The sequence below is a fragment of the Nicrophorus vespilloides genome, unplaced genomic scaffold, assembly GCF_001412225.1.
Source record: "Nicrophorus vespilloides isolate i.1.1-1 unplaced genomic scaffold, Nicve_v1.0, whole genome shotgun sequence".
Classification (NCBI taxonomy): Eukaryota; Metazoa; Arthropoda; class Insecta; order Coleoptera; family Silphidae; genus Nicrophorus; species Nicrophorus vespilloides.
In genome coordinates this window covers 306317-332197 of record NW_017098790.1, presented here as the reverse complement: position 1 = coordinate 332197, position 25881 = coordinate 306317, and the positions used below count along the sequence as shown (strand labels likewise).

At 28.6% G+C, this 25881-nt stretch overlaps 2 protein-coding genes across 2 annotated transcripts in view; one reads left to right on the top strand and one right to left on the bottom strand.

Moving 5' to 3' along the window:
• LOC108563213 (ankyrin repeat domain-containing protein 6) overlaps positions 1–25881 on the bottom strand; it is a 51714-nt gene that overhangs the window by 7088 nt on the left and 18745 nt on the right. The window contains exon 2 of the mRNA XM_017921833.1: positions 23571–23681. The gene's annotated coding sequence lies outside the window, so the exon portion shown is untranslated. The remainder of the gene's footprint in view (positions 1–23570; positions 23682–25881) is intronic.
• On the top strand, positions 24792–25877 carry LOC108563214 (ras-related protein ced-10-like). The gene is made up of 3 exons (XM_017921834.1): positions 24792–25025; positions 25080–25191; positions 25244–25877. The coding sequence occupies exons 1-3, from the start codon at positions 24792–24794 to the stop codon at positions 25432–25434; spliced, it is 537 nt and encodes a 178-aa protein (XP_017777323.1). The 3' UTR covers positions 25435–25877.

Below are 25881 nucleotides of genomic sequence, written 5' to 3'. Positions count from 1 at the left end.
AACTGTTAATTGGACTAGACACTCATAAAAATTCATTGTATTGTTATTAACTTCAATAACTGTTATTATTATACTTCGAGAACAGTTATTAATTAATTAGAAACGTATTCGCAAAGTGGAAGTAATTATGGGCATACATTTTACGAAATAAAATCAGCGACGTAAAAATTGCATACATGGCTATGCTATTTTAGTAATTGAATTTGCTATCCAATCGTTAACTAGTAATTATCACTTGTAACTATGAAAACCATTCAAAACACTCTTTTATTGTTATTGAAATGGATCGCATTATAGACAGGAAATGGAATGGAAATAAATGAAACCCTTTGTACCACATTGTATAGTTTTATTTTTCAGTTCAGTTCGTTCGCTTAATTAAAGTTAATTTGAATTTATTTCTATCAGCCTGTGGACATCTATAGTATTTGGGGTACAGTGACAGATGCTTTTTATTATTATCGTTAGTTTTTTTGTATTTAGATTAGATTAGGTAACATTAACATATTTTAACAGTTTGATCATTTGGGATCAGGAAATGTAATGTAATTATTTCCAACAAACAAAAATCTATTTTAAATTTCCTTAATTAATTGCTAGTTGTTACAAAATGTATAGCGTTGAAAGAGAACACTTTTTGAAATCAGCACTCTTTACATCTCCCAACTAGATTTTTAAAACCCGGTTTTTGAGAAAATTTAAAAAATTCGTAAACCGGTTTTTTTCCAATTAAATTACCGGTATTTGAGACTAGACTTAAAATATAAAAAATAATGAATTATTTTAATTATTAGATTATAAACATAAAAAGGCTGACACAAAATTCGTGTATGTTACGTGAATTGAAAAAAATAAAATAATAAAAAGTGAAATTAGGTCTAACGTTTTAATTTAGTAAGGTTTTTATTTAATTTACAAAATCCACAGAACGTTTAGAGAAAGCTTATTTCTTTCACTAGCTTAAATTAAGTTTTTTTGAACAAATATTGTGAAGATTGTATCCAAATTATTAAAAAATAAATCATAGCTTTGCTTTGAAAAAGTCATCTTCAAAAGGTTGAATATGTGACTTTGGCCTGTCTTAACCTAGTAAAAAATGATCTTTTTGTATTAGAGGGTACAAAGAAAAGAACGAATGATTTAGTTGATTATTGAATGATCTAAAGACGATTTAACCCAGCTTAGAGTAAGTTAGTTTCGTATATTTCTGGAAATAAAAGAACCCGTGTGAGCAATAGAAAATTAGTTGTAAAAATCCATTTTCTCTATATTTTTTTTTTGTATAAATCTTACTCCCAACGAAAGCAATACAAATTAATGATTAAAATACAGGAAATTCAATACGTATTTTTATTTTGATTATTGTAAAATATATTGCTATTAATTTCGTCATCTATTATATTTTATTACAAAAAATGATTACAATTGATTTTTATAATATCTTAACACATTGATGCAAAATGAACACAGTCAACAAAATTCACAAACTACAGATTTACAAATGAAGAAAATATCGTCCAAACGTACTAAGCGAGGTATTCCTGAATTAGTTTGATTAAAATAGATATTTAGATCTACTACAAAATCATTATTAATTCTATACATATTCACTCTTTACGCCGGAATTAATTAATTAAAATTTAATTTGTGTCATACAAAACTTGCATGTTAACTACTGTTAACATTTTGCATCATGTGCATATTTTAAGATAGAAATGAACTAAATACACCCGATAATTGCTCGAAAAACATTGTTCTGTCCCGTATATTGTTGTAAAAGGGGACGTGGCGAATTTGAATCGTTTGGTGTTAAGAGGAAATATTCTTTTGAACTTTATTGTAAATAATTGTAGTTTTAATACAAATTTAAACCAATAATTGACCTTAATCTCAGATAATTGCAAAAAAGATCAATTTAGGTTACAAATCTTCAATTAAAAAAACATAATAAAATAATTCATAAAAAGAAATAATCCTCGCTGCATTAGATCCTCGCCTTTCATCACGCGAAATTGGTTTTAGTCCAACTAAACAGACATTTAGAAAAAGGTGTTAACTAGGTCAACAGATTTCGATTGAAGTTTTTTCATCGCCTTGTTTCGAAAATCTTTGCGACAGTTCAATATATATCAGGCTCAAATTAGATATGTTTATGTTTTCATTCTGTTAACTCAGTTCTTTCAATTAATTGCAAACGAACGTCTCCATTTTATCGTTCGTTTTTTTTTTAATTCCGAATCTAATATATTTTAATTACACTGAAACGACAATTGAATTCAATTAATTAAATAGAGGCCTTCGTTTCGTTTCCCCTGGCGAAGTCTTCATTTAATTAACCGTCGCTAAGGAAGAATTTAATTAATTAAGAAACCACGATCAGTTTTTCAACAAAAACAAAAAAAAAATGCGTTTTCTTTTTTGCTCTTTCCATCCCAATCAACGTCCATCTTAACGAACCATGGCGAAACGTTCATTATTTACAATCCATTACATCGCTATTTATTTAGTTCTTGGATTTAAAGCGAATCTCTCATTTGATTGACAATAGCATTGAATGTTAGTATTCTTGAACTCTCGTATTCTTTCCTCATTTTCATTCTCTTTTTTTGTGAGTATTTCTGTACGATATCGGGCATTTGGAATCGGGGGCGATTTTCTGTCTCGTTATATTAAGAATCGTCTAAAAATAATACCGATTCGTCCAGTGAGCAGATATCCCTCAATCTATTTCTAAATCGCCTGAGACAATTGTGCGTGTGCTGCGGTTGCAAAACAATGCTTAGGCCAAGATTAAAAAAAGATTTATTGTCGCCCATTCACATCCAAAACAAACAGAAGAGTTATGTCGAGGAGAAAAACGAACACTTAAAATTATCGTAATTAGCCTAGAAATAAATTGACATTAGGAAGAAATAGATTCCCAAGGAAATGTACCAAAATGAAATTCACAATGCCAAGTTTCATTGTGATATTGGCCTTCAAATATATTTCGCTGAAAACGAGATTATTCTTCATTCCTTTACAATGAATATTCTTTTAAATTTTGGTTATTTGAAATATAATTTATATTTGTATCATAATTTGATTCGAATTTTTTTTTAATGAAAATACGTAATTTTAAATTATTTTGTTAATGACGATTAATCTGTTAATTGAATAATTTTATTTAAAATTATTTCCTTTTCCTCATTTTTTTTTGTTTCCATTATATATTAATTATACTGAATAGATAATGTAATTTAATTAATTAGATGCCTTCTTAAATTACTTAATTAAAGTATATATTTAGTCTATATCTAAAAATGCAGACAACTTCCGATCTACAAATTACCGTTTTTTTTTTCTATGTCAATGTTCATGTTCCTTTCATTTTTTTAGAGTTTGAATTTGTGAGACAACACTGTGATCATTATTCTTGCCAAGAAATTCGAATTGGATGTCATTGGAATAGATGAAACTGATCTTGAAATACAAATAAATATAGAGAAAGAAAATTATGAATGAACATTCTTTTTGAAAATAGTAAAATAAAAGGTAATAAAGAAATAGCAATTACTTTTGAAGAACTTGGGAATGAAAAAGGTGGAAAAAAATCTGTTACACTAAGAAGTCTTGAATGAAAACTTACAAATAGTAGAAAGAAACAGAGAAGAAGAAATTGCAACTATAATTCTTGGACCGATACTCCACTCCCCCTCATCAATTTTTAACAAGTGCTTAAAATATTTTCTCTTATTAAACTCAATGGGGCTTCAAATTATAATTTGTCTGTGGTTAGCAAATTATCAGCAAATTAAAATTTGTTTTGGGCCTCATGAAACCATATTGTTTTACTTAAAAAAATCTTGAGTAGGATTTCTCGCATATTTATAAACTTAAATATTTGTTTTATGAGAAAAATGTTAATTACTTTGGACGATGTACTTATTACATTGTGTCTATGGGAGTTCTCACTTTAGGAATTCGCACTTTACTCTAATTATATATAATACATAAATAATTTCATATTTTAGAAACAGTTCTGCAATTACATTAGAATTTCTGTTGTTTGTATAATAATTGTACTAAGTAATATTTTAATTAGACTCTACATGTTAATTAAATAACAAATAATAATATTGAATGTAGTTACAATTATTCTTTAATAACACTAATTGTTTTGTTGATTTTCATTTTAAGAATAATGACTGAAGTTATATAATAATAATAATGTTTATTGCATCAGTCGTACAAAAAAACATATACAGAAATAAAAAAAAAAAACAAAATAAATAAATAAATCATTTCAAAAAGTGAACTGATACAAAGGGCTATTGACCATGAATTTATATTTATAATAGAAAATTAATATCCTAAACCAATCTACTTAATTCATAGAATTGTTTAAGTTGGTAATATTTTAAATCGAAAGTTATATTAACTTATTTTGTGGTCATGAAATTAATTTGATTGACACTTGTCAACTTCAATAAAATGTCTTGAATTATTATACAATTAGAAGAAATATGTGTTGCCGAAGAACTTTCAGCAACATCCAGATGTTCTCCGCAATATTAATTGTCACCTAACACTAGGTAAGTTTTAAAAAATATTTAAATAGTAGTATTTCATTCTAATACATTTTACTTATTATAGAATGTATTTATTCTTAATATCAATAAATATTTATAGGTATAATTGATATAATATGTATTTTTTTAATATTTAACCATGTTAAAATCCAAATATGAAAGTAGATCTGCAACGATTGGTTAAATAAATAAATAAATACAGTATGTATACATTTTCATTGACTTCAATTTTGATGCTTTTTCTTGTATCATTAAAAGATGCTCATCAATTTATATGTTTGCTCGTAAACGTGTACAACGTATCATGTATCTTGTTCAGAAATAGGTTTTATGAGATGTAGAAAAATACGAGGATTTTTATTTCAAATATAAATGAACCTCATTTGGAAGTTTTTGCACGTAAGGAAATCGACATAGAATTGGGAATCGTTTTATGGGTTTTTAGAAATATTTATTAGAATATTTAATAATATTTTTTTTATTATATTATATATAGTGGAACCTCGCTTAACAAGTTTAATCCGTTCCAAAATTTCCTGATTTTTACTCGTATAGTGAAACATATTCAAAAATACACATAATATGTGTATACAAGTTTTAAAAAATGATGTAGCAGGTGCGCAATCCGGGACTTCTCTTCTTATCGTCACTCGTTAAGCGAGTCTTTTTCTTACAATACATTTTGCTCATTAAGCTAAATTCTCGTTAAGGGAGGTTCCACTGTATATGGTTTTTATATTCATATTTAAAGTGTTCTTTGTTAAGTTTCTTTCTGTATTTTTTAAATTATTTTTTATTTATTTATTCCAACTACATAGTCAATATGAATTGCACAAAAGAAACTTGACTGTACAAAGAAAAAAATACAATTTTTTTAGTTATTTTTTAGAATTTATTTTGAGTTTGCTTAATTATAATTTAGTTTGTTTTTAAACTGGACTATAATGAATCCGGACTGGTTGAAGACAAACTTTTTGAGATATTGTTGGACACAGAGTGCACGTTTACTACACAGTTATTTCTACTTCGTTGTAATGTGTACCAAGCTTTATAGCTCACAGAAGACAACGCTTACAAAGTAACGAGAATACTTAAATTAGTTCTGGGGATTTTTATTTTGTCAGTTTATTAATCTGAAAAGCATTGTAAAGTTAAATTCTTATATTTTTAATCTAAAGTCCACACATTCTTATTAGTTTCTCTTCTTATAATAACTTAAGTATTAGTTAAATCAGGTATTTCCAAACTTTTGCGCCCCATGTCAAAACATTGGTCTATCTTAGGGCAAACTTTATGTTAATATATCAGAAATTTCGCGTACAGTTAGGAAACTGTACTTAAATCGTAAATAATTATTTTGAAAATTGAATATTTCTGATGTATTTCAGATACTTATATTATATTTATTAACTACATTTAATTGTATATTTATATTTTTTCATGTATGAAATTAATGATGATTTTAATTAATATATTTTTTTGTTTTATAAGGTTTATAAGAAATTAAAAAAATTATATTAAACTAAATATGAAAACTTACATATCAATTGAAAACGAAACGTATAGCGCGTGTACAGATCATCATCTTCTTCACAATTGACAGCTCATATAGTCTTACGAAAGAGCATAGACCGAGTGCACTGGTTCGGAGACTTTTTTTCCTCTATTTATAACCGGGCACATGCATATACACACCTTGGTTTCTTGATTGGGTCTCCCCAATGAGCTAAGCCAATTTTCCAATTGGTCTCCGTTCGAAATTGAATAAAATTGAGCGATGATCTCGCAAGGGAAGGCGCAGCTCCACTTAAATATCCTTATTATTAATCCAAATTGTTCCGATTGACGACGCTCGTAAACAGTCCTTCGATGCTTTTATGAAAAGGACATAAAATCCATTCAACGGACATCAGAACTGAAGGATTGATGGTCGAGCTGTGGGTCGGACGGAAAGCAAATCGCCTTCCGCAATTCCGCAATAATGGAATATAATTGCGATTTATTACCCGAACATTATACATAATTACGCCAATCTCGCGAATTTTCTTCGCTCCTTTTACTTCGTTTTACTTTTTGGATACGCGTTGTTTATGCGTAGTACGCGATCCACTTGAATTACCAGTTGTTTTGCATCGGTTTTCACTCAATCTTTTATGGCACTGTATACTATTTTTACTCGTATAAAAAATTTGTAAGTATACAACAATTTTAATACAACTTTCGCAACTTTGTAAACCGAATAATAAGTATTACTTAGATTATGTTTAAAACCGTACTAATCGAGAATAAATAGCAAAAACAGTGAATTGACTGCATAGAGAGAAACAAAAACGATGATTTATGTATAAAACATTATATAGTAAATTCGCACTGATCAAAGCAGCACTATGCTGCATTACAAAATATTTGTCAGGTTAAGATATTGTCTACCATAGCTAATTAATAACTTACTTTAGGACTACAGGTATTTTATATTAAAATGTTTGCTAACTACCGGAAGACAATAATAATAACTGCAACAAATTGCATCCTTCATCATCAATGTTAATACTTTATAAAGTATAATATATATTTAATCATGCTAGTTTTCCATGTGATTAAGTAAATGACAGTTGTCATTTAGCGACCCAATTGTCAAATGTATTTTATCAGTTTCTAGCTTTGACACAAAGTGACAGCTGTCATTTTATGCAACCTAATTTTGTCTCTCGATCCATACGTTGAGAAATAATGGTCTAAACCATTGATTCCCAAAGTGGGGGTCGCAAAAAATACTTGTGGGTCGTAGAAAAATTGATGACGATATGTTTTTCTAGGTTTTTCTACGTTTTTCTACATATAGCCATTCTTAGGGGCTTCTTTATTTTTTTTAAGTACAAAAGGGAGTTGCAGACCAAAAAGATTGAGAAACACTGGTCTAAAGATATGTTGCTTATCATAAAATGTAAATTCCTAATATAGCTCAAGTTACAACAGTGGTTCAACCTAGGCGCCTGTCCATATTCCTAACAACAGTGAAACCTCGTTTAGCGTTGATCCAATACAAATTATACACGAAACCTAAAAAAGCTCTAAATTTTCCTATTTTAATATTAGTAGTAGTACGGCTATTCCACCAGTTCCTCGCTTTGACATAAAGTGACAACAATATCATGTGTTTAATTGAATAGAAAACATTTCATATTATTTTTATACTTTTGACTTTTCATATTCAATTGACAATTTTATGGCAATAGCAGTAAATTCTAATAGCTAAGTTCTAAGGTCATTATGTGTATCTAAGGTCATTATGTGTAGTTGTAATTATAATTATTGTAGATTAAAGTACCAATTATCTCTTAATTGCAAAAATACATTCCAAGTAGGATAACTATAATGCTTCATAATTGTACTTTTACAAAATAAAGTGAAATTACGTTTGCCGTAATAACAATCGTGACTTTGCACTCCTACCAGACATTAAATAATAATTATTACACAAGGTTAACAATTATTTTGGCTTTAAATCAATGAAATAATTGTATATATTAGAAAATGTCCTCTAAATATATATTTTACAACAGTACATTTTATTTTTCATTGAACCTGAAAAATGTTAATAATAAATTACTAAAATTTTCGACATGTCTCTTATGAAAGTTTTATACATTAAGACAATAAACCACATGTTTAAGGGCATTTTTCTATAGTATTTTGTTATTAAAGATTTATTTTAATTATTATTGATATAAATCTCTTAGCCTTATTCCTTCTGCATTTAAAATAGAAAAACACACACTAAAGACATTTATAATGGACATCAGAAAATTGAAATACAGCAATACCTAGTGTGACTACGTTCAATGTGATACGGTTTGAAAATTTAAGAACCATCTAAATTTTAATTGAGCAAAATAAAAATAGTACTCAACATTATTTTTTTATAATAAGTGGTTTTCACTCTAGTTCTTTGATTAGTCCGGTTTCAAACAGTTTTAACGTTTTAAAGTTCATCACGAAGAACGTTTTCTCTGTATAGTACTTAAATTCACTTAGTTAATATTTCATGCCATAAACTGCAAGTAATTTCAATAAGGAAGTAGTTATACCATTTTAGAATATATATATAATAGGAATACATAAATTATACTGTAGCGCCATCTCGCAGTTCAGGATAAAAGCAACTAGGCGTATTCTGCTCGTAAATTTGAGTATCCATGAGCAGGCGTAACTTAAACCACAATTAAACATTCTACTTGTCATTTACAACCGAATTACAACAAAAACTTAACTACTATGCATTGTACCAATGCTGCAGATGATTTTCCTTTGATGTTAATTATTTATTTCTGTTAAACAATCTGTATTTTTTTACCTTTCCTATGTTTTATTTACCTATTTGTCTTTAAAATATGTAACACTTAATTAACGTGTACATAAAAAAAAGATACGAATATAAAAGAACACGCAGTGAATTTATTTGTTTGAAGCGCAAACATTTCCGTAACTCGGCAAGGCCGTGAATTGTTTCGGAAACTAAAAATAATAAATTGATTTCTATTTTTGAAACCCAATTAGAAAATGTATGCGCAACGCGCGCGGGAAAAAAAAATGAAGTCGACGAGTGCTAAACACTTTCGGACCGAAGGAAACAGTGAAAAAATAAGAAGGAAAAACTAGGTTAATTTTGTTGTTGCGAATGCGATAATTTTCAGAAATTTAAGATGAAATGCAATGGTTCGTTAAATTAGCTTAGAGGAATTCTGCAGTATCATTTAATTTAAGTTTGAGAGTATGTAATAAATTTCTGTTGAATTTGATGATTTGGAATAAAACTTTTTTTTGTAATTTTATTTTATTTAGACCGTTTTGTTATGTGGTTCTAATCCATTAAATTAATTTATTTAACTTTCAGTAAGCGTTTATGAAGAGAGTTTGTAGTAAATTTCGGTTGCATTTAATGTTGTCTATAACTATAAGATCTTATATATCAAGTAATGCATTTATAAATAAAATATTAACTTTAACTTACAATTTGATCATGGAATTTATTGTAAATTTGCATAAAATATGGTATGGCCTATAAGTTTAAAAATATTATCTAAAGTCATGCATTTATGTTTATGAATTAGATTTTGAAAAAAAAAAAATATTCAAATTGTATTATATGAGTTGTGTTGTGAGGTTGTAATACAGTAAGTTTATTTATTTATTTATAAATGGATTAACATCTTGTCGTGTCCCGGGATTAATCTTTGGACAACGTGGATTATTACAAATATTCTTAAGTGAGTGAAAATTTGCAAAAATTCTGATATATTTCTTGTATACGTTAATCTTCTTCGGGTCTTTCCCGGGATTTCCCGGTAGGGAAATTAGTAGATTAGATTCCGAGATTCATGGAAGAAGTATAACCCGACAAAATATTATGATTTCAAATGAAGCTGAAACTATATGAAAGAACAGGACTGAAACGTATATACAAATCATTTTTGAATAATACCTGACGAGGTCAACAGAATCGGAACATCATTTTTCAATTTCTGATATTATCGATCATTCATTTTAAATATCATTTATAATGTTTTATTTTGCATTATGTGTAGCAAAAAAAGTAATTGTAAAATTCATATACTTGAGTCTATTTTCGAACAGTTTCTCTTAGTATTTTAAAACTGTAAGTAGCTATAATAAATTATAGTTTACTATATGTATACTTTTTATTGATATACCAATAAAGAAATCTGAAAAGTATAAATTATGATTGAAATAACTCCAGAAATATAATATATTTATTATTCTGTAGAACAATCTTATAATGGGTCATATCCACTTAAGTATTATTTATTTAAAAAACCGAAATCTTATGTCTAATGTATGAAAACTATTACATTCATAAAATAAAAATTGTTATTTTTTAATAAATACAAAAACGAAAAGTTTTGCAGACAATTATTTAATAAAAATCAAAGATTAAAATAGATTATGTTATATATTTATAGGAATTATTATGTTCAGAGTAATGTGCCAAAACAGATATTTAAAAAGTGCATACAGCGGCACGAGTTCATGAAAAATCATTGAAACATGTTGAGCAATGTACGATGCTTTGTTTAAGATTTAAAAATAAACAAACATATTTTACTATTATTAAAACACCCAAAACTCTTTAAATATAACAAAAAACTGAATGAAACAAGGTTTTTTTTTCGCAGCTGTTGCGAAACGACGTTCGGCACGAGCCGTTTATGCAGTAATTCCACGCTAATGAATTGCGTTAATTGGAATCGGCTTTTTAGTAATTGATTTCCAATTTAAAATTATGATGATTCGCACGCGAGATTACGTTCGCTCGCTTTAATATGGGATCATAAATATCGAAGAGTGTTTCTGTATGTGGTATATTTCTGTTGGGTGGTCATGTCCGGCTCCGTCCTACGTTTTCCATAACCTTCGGGTTACAAACGCAATGAAATTCCACTTCCTGATTTGATTTTAATTGGAAAACGAGGAACAAAACAAAAATTGAGGATGCACCACAAAAAAATCACCGAATCCGTTACTTCAATCAAAATACCATTATTAAGTGAAGGAAAATGAAAGATAGAAAAAAGATCGTTAGACGTGGAACGAATCGATTGCAAAATGTTAGTCAATAAAATGGAATTAATTATATTCCTGCTGTTGTTTACATTAATTTTAGGTGAAACAGGAGTCTTTTATTGAGCACTAAGTCCATAAAAATGTTTAGAGAACGAGTGGGAAAACAGTCGGGTGCTAATATTTACGGAAGTGCGCGCTGTTGGGCTGAAAATAATGTAAAGAAAAGAAAAATAAAATAAAAATAAAAGAATGACGGGTGAAGACGAGGAAATGTGGAAGCTTCTGCACGTGTTTTAAAAAAGATTTATTGTCTTTCTGGACAATAATCACTGCGCGGACGTGTTTATTTTGAAATAGCATTGTAGTCAGGCCCGCATTCAAGAAATTTCAATGAGTTTTCACTGTTAAAATTTATAAATTCGTGTATTTTTATATTTCTTACTTATTTTTAGCTGTAATTTTATGGTTGTTGCAAAATGAACTATAGGGGAACAAATTCAAAGTTACGTAAGAAAAATTGCTGAGGGTCCTCAAATTAAATTGAACAGATGGAAGAGGCTTAAATCAAGGAGAAAGAGCTGAATTCTGGAAATGTACATTATTGGGTCTTTTACTTGAGAAAAATTTTGTCTGGGACAGATGGATGGCAAGAACCTCAATTCTGGAAATGTATATCATGGGCCCACATCATCTTTAATGTAGTCCTCTAATAGTGGCATAGCTAGAAATATTGGTCAATTTTGAAAGCATGGAATGTGGGTCCCTCGGAGACGTGTGTTAAGGCACGATAGGGAGTTGTTTGGCGAATTATAATTCAAATATTTAAATAAGTAGATGATGACGGGTCCAAAGCCAGGTTCTCCATACTCGTTGGTCCTTCCGCATTCTGACAACCGATACCCCATTAACAATTTTATTGAAGGTTTGTTTAGAGCTCTATGATTAACTCAAATTATTGCCATAATATAAATGCATAATAAATATTATGACGGCAATTTTATTACTTTTATTACTAAGAGATGTCATTTTAATGAAATTGTATTTTCTACTCTATGGTTATCCAAATTATATGTAAATTAAAGCATAATGTATTTAGAAATAATCAATAAATATTTGTTACGTAATATTTTCTGATGTACGATTATAAAAAAATATACCTGTTAATTAAATTTCTCATTGAAGCTGTGATCAATCACTGAACTCTTAGCTTTCGCCACACGCGCAATACTAATATAACATTGAGACTGTAGTGATGTGAGTATATGTATACTTACGCATTTTAGGTGTACGTTCTTGTGTTTAGCTTGCATGCGAGAATTATTGCACAAACATTTATTATTTGATTTATTTGTGTGTGTTTCGTCCGTTGTAAAATTTCGCAGACTGGCGGGCGGACGGTTTTTCGGCAGCGTGAATCATTTTTTCGTAAATATTTTCCCTCCGCAAGCTAAATAAATCGACAGGTTATTTAATTACATATAATACTACGTATCCCGGGCAATAATAACAACCTGAACACCAGCTGGGAACCACTGTACTATTATTACATCGTCCGGAAAACGGACCTGTTCCTAGTATATGAAATGGTTCGAGCATACACTACACACATATATAACATATATCTGTTGTGTTCTCCATGCTCTATTTTTCAAACTTTCAGACGCGTCTTTGTAGTCAGAATGCTTTAATTCCTACATTAATTCAGATATTTTTAGGATTATAGCAAGATTTGCATAACTTTACATTGCTAATATTAGAACAACTTCTTTAGCTAGATTTAGTTAACTAAATTTTACAAAGTACAGTTTTATTGCACTATTTTTATTTTATTAACATTTCTCGATACAAATATAGACCAGGCGACTTTCGATTTCTTCGAACGTTTCTTGACCCCCTTCTATATTACTATTACGCAATTATAATAGGGCAAACAACAAATATAACACTAATTTAATTTTGAAGTCTAAAATAGTCGATTAGAACTTGAATAATCGTGAAATCTTTACTTTATAAAAAGCTGTAACTAAATCTGTCGAGTAAAAATTATAATTCTAATTTCTCCTTTTCCATCGACCCTGAATGTTATACTACTATCATAGAGTTATTAATCAGAAATATCTGCAAATTGGATTTAGTTAACTAAATCTTAATGGTATGGTATTATCGATAACATAGTAATATCCTCCGTCATTTAATTGTTCATTTTACGTTATGATAAGTATTTGCATATATATACTTCCAACAAACAATCAAAAATAAAAAAGTAAATAATTCCAGTTTACTTTAAGAAATTATTTGCAATGTAAAGTTTTGATTTTAGGGTAACTATAATTGAATATCTAGTAGTAACTTCTATTTATTATACTTACAATTTACAAAATGTATTGGTCCTTTCGACAAAACAGCTGTTGACCAAATTATGTCTTCTATTTGAATTCAAACATGTATAGTTGATAAAATACATTTATCTAGGTATCTTATTAAAACTTTAACACGTGGTCCAACTTTGGGGGATAATTCTATCCTAATATTATTTGGGTTAGTTGCGTTTATTTTTAATATTTTGACCTCAAAGAAGGCCCATTGATTGATTGAGTTGGGCTCATAAAACTATGCGTAATTGAAAAATAAAAATAGTTCTTTAATTCTAATAACAATAAAATTCACAAAAAAAGGTATGAAATATAGTTAACTTCAATTAGTGCTTTCTCTATTAACGCTGATTCGATATAATGTTCGAAATACTCTAAATTTACCTATTTTCTACAGGTGCTACAGGAAGTCTTACTGTACTCATTTGCTTCGACATTAAATAATATATGCGATTGAAATTATAGTACAAAGTCTTTGTCATATGATAACTTTAATAACTGTATTATTTCGGGATTATAGGATAATATCAATAATAAATTAGCATTAGCATTAAAAACTTAGTAGATAAGAGACAATCGTTCTAAATAATACATTCATCATTGGTATTATTCATCCTAATGTAGGTTATGGTAGGGGTTGGCAACCTTTTGGGATCACAGAGGCATTTTTAAGATATTGCCTGTTATAAAAGAATATAAGGAGTTGCACTTAGCATATACGATTGCTGTGTGAGCCAAGAGCCGCAAATTCTCATAAAAGAGCCGTAATAGGCTCCAAAGTCGTATGTTGTTGACCGCTGGATAAGGAAATCAAGTATTCTATTTCTTCGAGTTTAATTACGTTCTTCTTTGTTTATTTCATTATAAAAATACATCGATATTCTACAGTAGTTATTTATGCGTTAATATTATTGAATAATTGAAAACGTGACATCAGACATATTAATGTTAGTACGATTTGAAAATATCAAAACAAACTAAATTTGAAACAAGCCTCTTTTTATCCCGTTTTTACCAGTCTGGGTTTATTGCAACAGTCATGCAAAAATAAAAAAGTTAAGAAAGTCTTTTCATTATTAATTTCTACTTTTGAAATATATAAGTTATTATTACTATGTCAAAATTGGATACTCAACACCTTTTTTGAGTTTGGGTAACACTGCAGAATATTAATTCTACGTATACACAAAAAGGTATAAAAGTAATGAAAATATGTAAAAAGATTTGTTACTATTTATATGTTATTTCTTGTTGAAATTTACAATAATTTATATTATATTAAAGACATAAAGTGTCCTCCACATTTAAAATATGGGTCACCTCAAAGGTTGGGAAACACTGTACTATATATTAATGACTAATCATATATCAGATTAATCAAATTAAATCAATAATTGATCCATATTTGATTAGAATGTTGATTGTTCGAACAAGTTATTTGACCTACCTTTTTTAGTAGGTTATAAATAATAATTGCTGCACAAGTTACACAATACGCATACCATGCCATTATTCCAAACAGGAAATCAAAATTACTGGAAAACACCATACAGGCTTTCTACCAATTAAATACGTATAGTAAAAAAACTTAATAAGCATGTAAATCTAATTACCGGTAATTTAAATATATGATTTTGCATTATGAGTGAACGTTCTTTATCATCCAGACCGTCCAATTAATAAAACTTAGTAAACAAAAGCCAAAACAAACGCGGTGAGAGAGAGGTATTGAAAAGCACGAGTGTCCTTGATGGAATTTCTGCTTCATCCTGAGGCTATTGTCGGAGTACCGAGTTTTGTTTATTAGTTGGCTGTAAATTTTGCATGTTTACTATACAACACACACAAATATACATATATATGTATATAAAACGGGAGGTTAATAAATTCTCAAACACTTCGCTTTCCTAGAGATCCACAAACGCCTCGATTAATCAGTTATCGAGTTTACAAACAAATTAATAAATTCCCTCCGTGTCACGTAAATATTTACCTGTACACGCATTAAAAACAAATCCGCGTTTTTTTTTAATATATATATAAAAGTTTTTTTTTCGCATGTATCATTTACGTATTTTATGTGCTCCCTGTATTTATATTCAATGGAATCGCCGAGTTTACGCATTTCATTCCTGGCACATCATGTTACAAAATCATCGTTTATATCTCGTTTTATGGGTACCGTAATACGGGATTTCCTTGCTCACTTGGATCCCCTTGTAACAAGGATCTTCCGCCTGGTCTAAATACATAACTAATTGCTCTGAGATTTATGCTCTTGGTAAATAACTAGGACTTTCGTATGTAATAATGGGTTTAATGATATATTACGAATTGTGGAATATGTTATAATCTGTGTACATGAAATATTACAATTGTAGAGGACAAATTAAATACTTGAAGGAAAAAGTAATAATTCATGAAACATTTAAATTCTGAAGTATAAGATTGTAAATAATATTTTTTTAATAAATTGGTTCACGTACTGTTTATTGTGTGAAAGGAAAAGTATGTTCAAAACCTTCAATTGCTGATATCATTGATGAATGTGTATAAATTAAACATAATAATTGTAGAGTACATTTCTAGATTAGAAATTAAATATATCCGAATTGGCTGAAGTAAAGATCGTACACTTTAATATAAAAGTAAAGTTAAAAGCAGGGGTTCCCAAACTGTGAAAAGCGGCAACTTCACAATCACAAAAAAATCTGATAAGGATCATTAAGGATGCCGCAAACCAAAAAAGTTTGGGAACCCTTGGGTTAAAGTCTTCAACTACTGTGAATGTTTTAAAATAAAATAAAGTTTTAACCAAATTTGTCCAAGTACTGAACCTGGGAGTAAACTTGAATGAAACAGTAAAGTTAAAATATTCAACTTCTCACATCATTGGTGAATGTATGTATATAAAACGTTCCAATTCTAGAGTAGAATTTTAGATAAACATAAAACAAGTACAGATCATTGAAGTAAACTTGAATGAAAAAGTAAGGACATAAAATTAATTTACTGACATAATTGATATATGTGTATATATAAACCATTTCAATTTAAGAGTATAATACTAAATTAAAAATAAAACAAACTTTTATCCAAATTAGTCTAAGTATATACACTTGAATATAAAAATAAGGTTAATAAATTCAATATTTTATCATTGGTGAATGTGTTTATATAAAACATTAGAATTCTAGAGCAAATAGTTAATAAGACTATTTTAAGCAAGTAGATCCAATTGCAGATCATTGAAGTATACTTGAATGAAAACGTAAAATCTTCAATTACTATCATCTTTGATGAATAACTCTCTCAAAAGGCGTGTCTCCGGCAAAGCATAAAATTAGTATAGAAAAACGACATTTTACAGTTTACTACTAACATATAAATTATTTGAAATATTGTAGAATTGTAAATCAATTGGTCCAAGTACAAATCCTTAGATTACATCTTTACAGTAGTTAAAATAATAGCTTTAACTTTCATCATCGTTGACGATTGATTGGTATAAAGGACGAGTTAACATATTCTTACATCATCTACCAACTGATCTTTTATGTTTTATTTTATGAGTATTCTGTTTATAACAGTGCTAACTCAGCTCTAACATCAAGGTTCTTCCGCCTGTCCTAAATACGTAACAAATGACTCAAACTCTTTTAGGGTAACACTTTGTATGAAAAAAATATAATTTGATATGAGAAGATTTTTTTTAAATTATAATTTTCGCTCATGTATTACAAATATCCTTGAAGTACATACTAAAAATAACTCAAAATTCCATCATCATTGACGATTGACTGTCAGAAAAGAATTTCTAAAATCAACTGATTTTATTTATATTTTATACTCGTATAGGATTTTCTTGTTTATTCTCTGGAAACAAGAATTTTCTGACTGTCCTAAATATATAACCTATGATTCTGAATTTTATGTATACCCTAATTTACTATGATAGTAAATAACTTCAGACGATTCAAGTATTTCAATTTTAAGTTAATTTCAACTTTGATGATAAATTAGTATAATAATTGTAATATTTATGACATAAACAAGGCAGTACATCTTTAATAGTCCGGATTCGGTCAGTCCGAATCAAACAAATTAAATTTTAATTAAGTAAAATATATTCTAAAAAATAAGTACACAAAATTATTTTTAGTCTTCTTTTGAGCGGTTTATATCTACGTGGTTTATTTCTACTCGATTAGTCCGGTTTTTAACATAGTATTGCTCTCTGTATATATTTATCAAAATAACAAAATTTATATAAGTGTTTTGTCGTTTATTCAAAGATTTATATTTATTTTATTCTTTCATACTTAACTTTCTAAAAAAAACAAAAACTAAAAGAGTGTTACATTTTAAATAAATGTTTTTTTCAAATATTTTTTATTGATGATTAAATAGTATAAGAAGTGATGTTAACTTAATTAAAAATTCTAATCGGAATCATAAAATTTTAATTAAAATTTAGTATTGATGCCATGATTTTCTTCATTATAAAGTTATTAATGAACAAAATTTCTTAGTAAGCTATACTTGCAATCTGTACGATGATGAAGATTAATGTAATTCGTGGTACGTTCAAGGAAATAACTATAGTTGAACTTCTTAACCTGTCCTTATTTAGTATAATAGTATTAAGCAAACGGTAGATAGTAATCGAGAGTTTATACTTTGTTTTCAAGAAATTGGACTTTTGTTTTTAAATGTTATTTTTAGTATAGTTTTCTTAAGTAAATGAAAAATGAATAAACAAAATTAATAAAATACTTTAAATTATTATTTGTAATTATTTATATATAAAAGATATTTTATAATTATTGAAAAAAAAATATATAAATAGAAAATTAATAAAAAGAAATGTTTATTTTATTTCTTTTGTTTTATTGAATTTGGCAGATCCACAATGTTGCGGTGAAAACAATAGTTGTGTGAAGTACAACATTTTTCCACATTTTACCGTTTGTTGATACTAGTAATTTAAGTATCGAAGAAACCAACAACCACAAGCTTGTTATAATGTAATGGTTTTTGGAATTTTTATATTCTACTGAATTTCTAGCGTGTGTTTAGATAGTTTAACTATAAATAAACAGTGTAATAGTATATTGTTATCCTCAACAAAAAAAGTAAGAAAATAAGCTATATTTTGTTGTGTTAAAAGTTTTCTTCGAAGACAGCGATTTTTAATGTAATAATATGCATTTCCAAAAAAAAAATGTTGCAAAAATATACAAATTAGAATTCTGGACAGCATTAACTTATTATAAGTTTGTATATTATATCACTATGTATTAAATATATAGTTGCCGCAGGGATTGTTTTGTAAATTTCAATTTTCTGCAGAAGCTTTCTATATAATAATTTACATATATTTATATATTCATAAAATTATACTAAATATGGTGCATATATGTATTATACTTCATATGTCCATTTTAGTGTAAATACCTATAATTTTCAATATTAATCTGAGTTTTAACATCAATTTAAATTCTGCACAAACATATATTTTTAGTTGCACTATATAAAATAGATTTTATATTTTTTTACATTCGAGTAAAGTTAATATTTACATATATTAAAGATAAAAAAATATGGCAACAACTATTAAATAAAAAAATATTGAAAAGAAAATTATGCAAGTTTAGCAGGATTTTAAATAAATAAAAATAAATCATATAAATACGGGAAAACAACAATAAAAAAACAAAGGAAGTACAGAAAGCAATAAGCAATTATTTGCACTATTAATTATTGTTTGAAAAAAAATGTTTTTTGTAATGGTACAAGAAAACCTCCTTAAAAGCTTGTCTACTAACTGTATAATGAGTTCAACTTAAAGCCTAAAAAAGCTCAAAATCTATCTATTTGTTATTGTAGACTGACGTATTTAGTGTTATTCTAAGAACTAAACGGGCTTTTTTTGTATCTTTTATAATTTTTGGTAGTACCTTTAAAAACGTACAAAAATTAGTTTCCGGAATTTATATTTTCCGCTGAATATTTAGCTTATGTTTATACATTCTCGATATAAATAAACAATGTAATAAGTGATTGTTAACCTTGCGAAAAAAAGTGATCAAGAAAGCTGCATTTTCTCGTGATCCGAGTGTTCTCAGAAAGTAGAGTTTGTTTTGGTCCGGTTGTGTGGATTATTCATGGGCGTGATTTAAATCTATCATCGCTGCGGCTATTGATCTAAATATTACTTCGTATCCGGAAATACCAGTTTTATATAGGTGGTATAGCCGTGATTAATGTTACATATATATAGCTACAACGGATCGAAGAGATGGATGGGAATATTGAGTGCGGATCACCACCTTTCTTGATCATCAAACTCAACGTCGATGCAAAATTAAAGCTCATCGAGGAGTGAATCGTTAATTGAGTGTGGCGATGGTCGCCTCGGGCCTTCATGGCAAAGAAACCAAATGCAGCTATTGAGATTACAGGGAAAGAGGAAAGGGAGCAGATCGGAATGCATTAACCGTTCCGGATTAGCATTCAAACGGTTCGCCAAAAAGAAAATGGAAGGTACAAAAAGGCATACGAAATATCGTAAGAGAGAAAGAAAAGTTGTTCCAAATACATATATATTATTGCAGTGGTTTTCAAACTTTGTCGACTCGTTAAATCCTTAAAATTATATTTTGTTTTATAAAAACAATATCATCCAAAAAAAATCATTGCGTGTAAAGGCAAGATTATTATACAAAGTATATAATCTTAATTCATTCAACAAAACCCTGATTTAAGTCGCACTATGCGAGGTATAGCTTTACTTAAATATGCAAACTTGTTTACGCATGCTTGATTTAGCTCGAAGGTTTTTATTCAAATTAAAATTTAACATAACGTTTCATAATTTTATTTTAAACTGCATCTTTATTAAAAATACTTAAAATATTAATGAAAAGTAAAAAAAGGAAATTTTAAGTAGAATCATTTATTAATATAAATAATGATAATATTTTTCCAATATACTTCCAGATCTTAAAAAAGACTCATTGAGCGAGAATATACATTTTTGATAAAACGTATTCTGATAAAACTATTATAATGTGCACACCGATCTTAAATGAGTACAAATTGTGCGATAATATTTTTGTCTCAGAGTTGTACGTACGATTTTTCAATATTTAGAAAACCTTTTTCTTGTTTTTGCAAGTATAAAACACACCTGGAACTTAAATGAGAAAAAATGTGCGTATTATACTCGAGATATTAATTTCTCTCAAGGTTATACCTACGATTTTGCAACATTTAGAAAACAGTTTCCTTGTATTTGCATGTATAATACGCACCTACAACTTAAATGAGAAAAAAATGTGCGTATTATACTCGAGTTATTCATTTCTCTCAGAGTTATACGTACAATTTTGTAACATTTAGAACTTAAATAAGAAAAAAATGTGCGTAATATACTCGATATTTTAACAACTGTCTGTATTGAAGTTCAATATTGAAGATGAAATATATCTTTTAGAATGCGACAATAATATGTTATGTGAATGGTGCGTATTATACTCGAGATTTTAATCTCTCACAATTACACATAACGTACCTCACCTTAAATGAGTACAAATTGTGCGTATTATACTCAAAATTTTCACAACTGTAAATACGATTGTTTAATTTTAAAATTTCGTGTGTATTATAGATTTTAATTAGTGTTATGTTTCTAGGCGTGTTTGTTCAATATTTAGAACGTTTTTTTTCTTATATAAGCAAGTATAATTTGTACATAAACGAGTAAAAATTGTTCATATTATTTTCAATAATTCATAATAAATTCAAATTGTGCGTATTATACTGTATTGAAGTTCAATATTGAAGATGAAATATTTTGTGATATTTATAAATAAATTTTGATAATAAATATTTGATGTTTAATAATAATTTTGATTCACTTCAAGAGACAGTTTGAAAACCTCTGATCTACTTGTACGTACATAGTTTAGAACCAGACGTATATTCTTTCAAGAGGATGGAAACATACGTACGCTTAGAGATAGACACACCAAGATTTATGGGTTATTATAAACGAAAATGTTATGTGCAATACCAGTTCAACAACTCTAAAGGTGGGTGACTGTAACGACCCGTAGGTGTTGAAATGTCAGTCTACCATCCGGATTTGGTCTTTGAGATTCTATCTGGACTTCGATCCGAACACCTCGTATCGGGTGTTCCGCGACGTTCGAGGAATATTCTAATAAATTAATACGTGTTTTCTTATTGAGATTATCAAGGTGATTGGTCGAACAGGGAAGTCTTGGACGGAACGTGCCAAAAGGACTGTTCGATGCACCGCGCGCCCAAATTAACTTTTATTACCGTTAGGTAATTATTTTTGCAATTGCCGTTCGCGAAATTAGAATTCCGAATGCTATTAATATGCACTGATCCGTTCTTGGAGTACTGCCGATAATTGAAAATGCAATTCGGGGCCACCGGACACGTGCAAGAATAGTAACATTTCCGGTTCCGATTAGATTTTGTTTTCTCTACTTGATTACTTTCAATTTTCCAACTGTTATTTCTACAACAAATCTTAATAGAATTATTTTTACAAACATTAGACGGACTTTTTATTGATTTATTTAATAAAGTTGTCTTCGAATTAAAGTTTAGCTAAAATAATATATGTAAAGAAAATATATAATTTTGTTATATTTAAAATTTCTATGTTTTCAATAGTTTTTAACAAGTATTTTTACAATATCAAATATTAATAAGAATATTTTTATAAATGAGGAACATTTTTTTGATAACAGGAGTAAATCAATATATTATATAATCAAAAGTATGTACATAATCATATATCTACATACTACTTTTTTTTGTGAATTTATATAACAAATATCTTGATTATTTTTGAATTGTTTAACTGGTATTTTGCATTAAACCTCAAATCTTAACAAAATGGATGTGCATAATCGATTGATTTTGATTTATTTAAATAATGAAACAAAAAAAATATAATGAAATAACTATATAAAATGTAGTTAGGATTAAGATTAAAAAAAAGTGTTGGTTCTTGGAGGGCCATATTAAGTATCCCGTGGACCATAGATACCAGTTAGGTAACTTGTTTGAGCAAACTTTATTTCAAAATGTATATTTCCCGTTTTCCCGAGAAAATGATACTAAAGTTTGCAGGAAATAAAAATATTGGACTCCCGACTTCCATACTTCTCTTTATATATAAAACTGTAGAGTACATCTAGATTTCATCTATGCAAAAAAGGATGAATATAATAATCATGTAAAAATCTGATGTAAATGCTTGTGAATATAAGTTTTACTACCTGAGAAAGTTATAATATAAACGAAATTGCAGCAGGTGCGTCTTTAGAGGTTTGTGGAAGAATGATTCCACTCTTATCGACTGAAATATATTTAATCAATCCTGTTATTAAAAAAAACATAAGAGACCATTTTCTCCAAGAATAAGACACATAAGAAAAAAGGTAAAAGAGAAAACGTACAAAGGTCTTAATGGTAGCCAAGTATCCAAGGTTACGATGAAGGTGAAGAACGTCGATAACACCTGGTGCAAGCTGAGCAAATTGTTTTATAGCTTTCAATTTTCATACTGATAATATAAAAACTTTGTGCATTTTTGTTCTCATTACAACATTTTAATTTTTATTATTCTAGTAGATTTAGTTATGAAAATAATTGATCCTAGATTGTAGGTTTTTATATATTAATATTGCTAAATTGCTTTGAAGTAGAAAATCGTGCCTTTCTGCATTTGCGAAATAATGTTTCAAAACTTATTCCCATCAAAATATTGCAACAATCTTATTATATTGAATATAAAGAAATAGTTTTAAAGTTCTGTAACAATGAAATAAGATAAATATAAATATTTTTGAATGCTATAACTAATTAGATGTATTTGTTTTTTTTATAAAAGTGTATTTTTTTTATAATAATTTACAATAAATAATATACATTGTATATACAATGTATTTTATGATGCTATTATCAAGCGATTAATAAATATTGCAACGTTGATATTTACCTTCATAGATACTTAAGTCTCAAAGCTGCATTTTCTTCGCCAATGAAAGTTCTCGGACAAGGCGAACTCGATCCCGATGACCCCGATATCCTCACAGATATTCGATGGAATCTGCAAAAGATGAGACCAAGTTCAGAAAATACAACAAGGAAATAAGAATGAATCTGAACAATAGCAAGTATGTACATAACCGATCCAAGTATGTGCAAAACGCAAAAATTAGCGATAAAATTATTTTTGTATATAATGCGCAGCGTAGATTTTCAAAAAAAATCTTAAATTGCATAAAATATATATTAACAAAACTTTTAATGAATTAATCATGTTATTAAAAGTATACAAATTTAGTGTCTGATTCAAGAATCAGATAAAATAGGTCAAAGAGAAAACGTAAAATTCCGGGATTTCTCAGGAAAATTAAAAGTTTGTGTCTTCGTTTCTGTTGTTTGATAAAGTTTTCTTTTGAAATGTTCATATTATTTAGCATTCTCATTGTTAATTTTCCGCTACTAATAATCCCGGGATTTAAAACGTGAATCGGGATTAAAAAAATCAGCTAATTTGCAGGAATTTCCTGGTAGTAAAGCAACAAGTAGTCACTATTCAATATCGATTTTATTTGTAATTGAGTATAATACGCAATTATATTTTTTATTATACTTGAAATTTTACGCAAATGCGAATTAATACAAGCAAATGTGTAAATGAAATTTGATTATATGCGAGTATAATACGAACCATCGTTTTTTTTGTAAGCTTAAATGAGTACAAAATGTATGTATTATACTCGAGACTTTACAGAACTTATTAAGTTGTCAATCTTTAGTATATCATCATAAATATTCTGTGGTATCTTTAAAACATTCAGGAAATTTGAATAAAGTTTTTATTATATGCACCACCATTTTTATATTGAGACTATATTCAGGAAATATAAATGAATATGAGAAATGTAGGTTATGCATACAGTTTTCCGATGGAATCTAAAAAGCAAATTTTTTAAATACTAATAGTATTATTAATAAATCCGAGCAATGGCAAATGCGTACATGGGTTTTTATTATGTGATATAGTATTTACTTATCGAGTTATCGAGAATACCTGTAGGATAATGATGCATAGTTATTTTGCTTTCATAATTCCTTGAACGTTCAGTAAAAGATAAGATAAGGTGCTGATAAGTGGAAGCGACTAAGTTAGTTAGATGGGATTTGCAGTGTAATGACGACAGAATCAGTGTCAATCACGGTGGTAGGCGATGGAGTTGTGGGAAAAACATGTCTTCTGATGCGTTACGCGACTGGCCACGAGCCAGATTTCGATAGTTACGTTCCTACGGTCTTCGATGATTTCAAAGAAGAAATCACCGTAGATGGAAAAACCATCAATTTGAAACTGTGGGATACTGCAGGACAAGAGGACTACGAGAGGATACGTAGCTTATGTTACAAACAGGTAATCATAAATTGTTTTAAAACCAACGCAAAACAACTGAAACATTAATTCCAGACCGACTTATTCATAGTCTGCTACGCCCTGAATTGCATCACCTCTGCGAAGAACTGTAAACATAAGTGGAAGAAGGAACTATCTCGATACAAAAAACCCATAGTACTAATAGGTAATCCAATCAGAATTCCTTCAAACAACAAAAATCATGTTTATAATTTCAGGCACTAAATTGGATCTGATCGAGGATACAACGATGGCCTATAATTTCGGTACAGAGCTTCTGAAAGATATGAAGGTTAGCGGTCTTTTTTTCACATCCGCCAAGACCGGCGAAGGAGTCAGAGAAGCAATAACGGAATCCGTTAGGATTGCGATTAAGAAGAGGAAGAAGACCTCTTGCGTTTTGTTGTAGCCTCAATAAAGCATCGACGGCAATGGAGAAGGACGGACAAATAACTATAGTGTGTGGAGCGTAATAATTGCGGTCGGCTTTTTGCGGTTTTCGTGCTCACACAAAAGACGCCAAATTACAAAATTTTCAATGTGAATGATGGAAATAAAAAAAACACGAAATGAAAGCAAACAAAAAGGAGAACAAATCTGCGGCGTACGAATCCGAACGCAAACACAGAAAAACGGATGAAAAGTGCTGGATTGTGTTCCGGTGATTGACGTTGCCATTAAATACTGTTTTGTGGCTACATAATTACTCTTCGGCATGATTTCACTATACAATTTTATATATGGAGCAAAGAAACACAAAGAAATTTATTTACAATGCAATATTTTTGGTATTAATGGAATCGAGATTAGTTAATAGTAATAAAGTGCTTGTCTATATTTATAATTTATCTATCCA